This window comes from Trichoplusia ni, chromosome 16 (assembly GCF_003590095.1).
Source record: "Trichoplusia ni isolate ovarian cell line Hi5 chromosome 16, tn1, whole genome shotgun sequence".
NCBI lineage: Eukaryota > Metazoa > Arthropoda > Insecta > Lepidoptera > Noctuidae > Trichoplusia > Trichoplusia ni.
The window spans coordinates 6,908,844-6,910,936 of NC_039493.1; the positions used below are offsets into that span (position 1 = coordinate 6,908,844).

General features: G+C 33.5%; 1 protein-coding gene across 2 annotated transcripts in view; it reads right to left on the reverse strand.

The window, feature by feature from the left end:
* The window catches only part of LOC113501762 (atlastin-like), a 14,568-nt gene extending 12,688 nt beyond the window's left edge, over nucleotides 1–1,880 (reverse strand). Inside the window, exons 1-2 of one of the 2 annotated variants that reach the window (XM_026882991.1) lie at nucleotides 1,744–1,880; nucleotides 15–100 (exon numbers count right to left, since the gene is read on the reverse strand). In XM_026882991.1, coding sequence (XP_026738792.1) covers nucleotides 15–95 — 81 coding nt within the window. In that variant the 5' untranslated portion in view covers nucleotides 96–100; nucleotides 1,744–1,880. Of the gene's footprint in view, nucleotides 1–2; nucleotides 101–1,743 lie in introns of both variants that reach the window. The other variant, XM_026882990.1, reaches the window with a different exon arrangement.
* Between the last annotated feature and the right edge of the window lie 213 nt (nucleotides 1,881–2,093).

Consider the following 2,093-nt stretch of genomic DNA (forward strand, 5'->3'; position numbering starts at 1 on the left):
GCCTCTACGTCTACCTGGTAGCGCTCCGAGCCCGACCCCAGGGTCACCACCTGCACACCACGACCGGCCGAACCCATAGCTGATGCTGACGACATTTTGCCTAAAAGATTTAAATAATCGAAGTTCAGATCGGGTTTTCTTTAGAATAAAATGAATTGAAATCATGTACTCTGTAAATATTATAAAATAGACGTTAAAAAAGGATAGATATTATGACTTTCACACGTTATTTTACAAGCTAACTGGAGTGGATATTTTCTAACTGGCTACCAAGAAACATCAAAACAAACTCAGGGGTCATAGCCCCTTTTTGAAGTCTAGACAATGTGATTCTCCATAATGAGTAAATAAGTGCAGTGTTTTCTCCGGGACCGGAATTTGGAAGAAAAAGCCAGATCCATCTTAACAAGCTCGTGCCATCAAGCGCCACGTACACGCCTCTTTCGTTTCAGTATTGTTGTTAAAAGAACCTGCACTTTGGTCTAAATTGTTAGATAATTATTTGTTTATTTTTTAAATACTATTATTTAGAATTATTTTCCATTAAAAGCAATGATAACATTAATTCGAATCAATTTTACATCCACAATCCTCAGAGTTCATACAGTCTATTAACCTTTTTGGATAACTCCTACCGTTTCAGTAATAAAAGTGCAAGGCTAGATTTTTATTTACAAAATACTAATCACGTAAACAGTTTTATCTCTTGTTAAACGTTACTATAGCTGCTTTGGGCAAAACGCCCCGGTCTGTTGTTTACTTTATCCAACACACCAATGTTTAGGAAATATATTGAATAGAGTTTAATTTTAGATCCAATTTATAAAAATAACCGAAAAGTAACTACATACTAAGTTTAAAAACCACTTTCTGTTGAAATTTATATTTTAATCAAGAGAGAAACTGTGCCTACTATCTTGTAAACAAACCTAATCAAAGTCTATAAGATAATGTCAGATACATTCACGAACTGTTTGTAGCTATTCCGTACCTACACCGTTTTACTTCAGGAACACCATGTACGTTAAAGCATTCAGTACCCAGAGGACAAAGGATCTTCGGTCGGAAATACGTTTTCCTTTAACGTATTTAGGTATAACTGCACTAAGACTGAGAAATTATACTGTATTGTATGCTATATGGAATATGCATTTATCTTTATTCGTATCCACGTAAGAACCGAGAGTGATGTTCAGCAAGGTACCGGCTTAGGTCGAGTTGATTGATTGATCCACGAAAATTAACAGGACTATGTATCATTTTTCTGATGCACTATTTGGTTTGCTGTTGGCAACATCGGCTCCGGCCTGTCTGGCTGTTGCCGGCGCGGTTGCATTGGCGAGGCAACAGCAATCTTAAGTATGGAATATTATTATGCGGCAATCTTATCTGTTATAGGATTCCACAATATAAGTGCGAATATTGATAGTCAAGATAAATAATTATACAATTCCGATAAATTACCTAATCATTTTTGTTTTCAAACTAACTGTCTCCAAATTACTTTTTTAAAATACAATATATAGTTAAGTAAGTAAGTAAGTAAAGAGATTTAGGAAAAAGAAAAAATAATAGATGCGTGTGAAGTGAGAATTGTCCTTGACTATTGAAAAATGTATGTTAATTCAATTCATATTAACGTTTACAAAAATAATTATATTTACAGTTGAAAATTATTCCAAACTAGGTACTAAAAACACAAAAAAAAACACAAGCAGAAAACCATTTTCATAATTTACTTACGTGAGATATTGAAAAAAAAAACAATCAAATAATAGCAATCACTGAAAACTATTTATTATTTAACGTAAACTTCCAAAAGTTTCACCAAACACTTATAAAATTTGAGGATATGTCGAACGCTACCTTTCCTTATTGCAAATTAACGAAGGTACTGAAAATCTGCAGTGTATATATACGCGAATCATTCATCGTTTGAACAAAATCCTGCTAGCCAATACACTATTTAATATTTGCGACCTTACGTTCATACGAATAGAGTCCAAATTAATATATCCGCGAATGCGATTTATTGCGTTAAGTAGTGCAATATTTGTCATATATAAATAGAACATACAATAATATGATAGCGG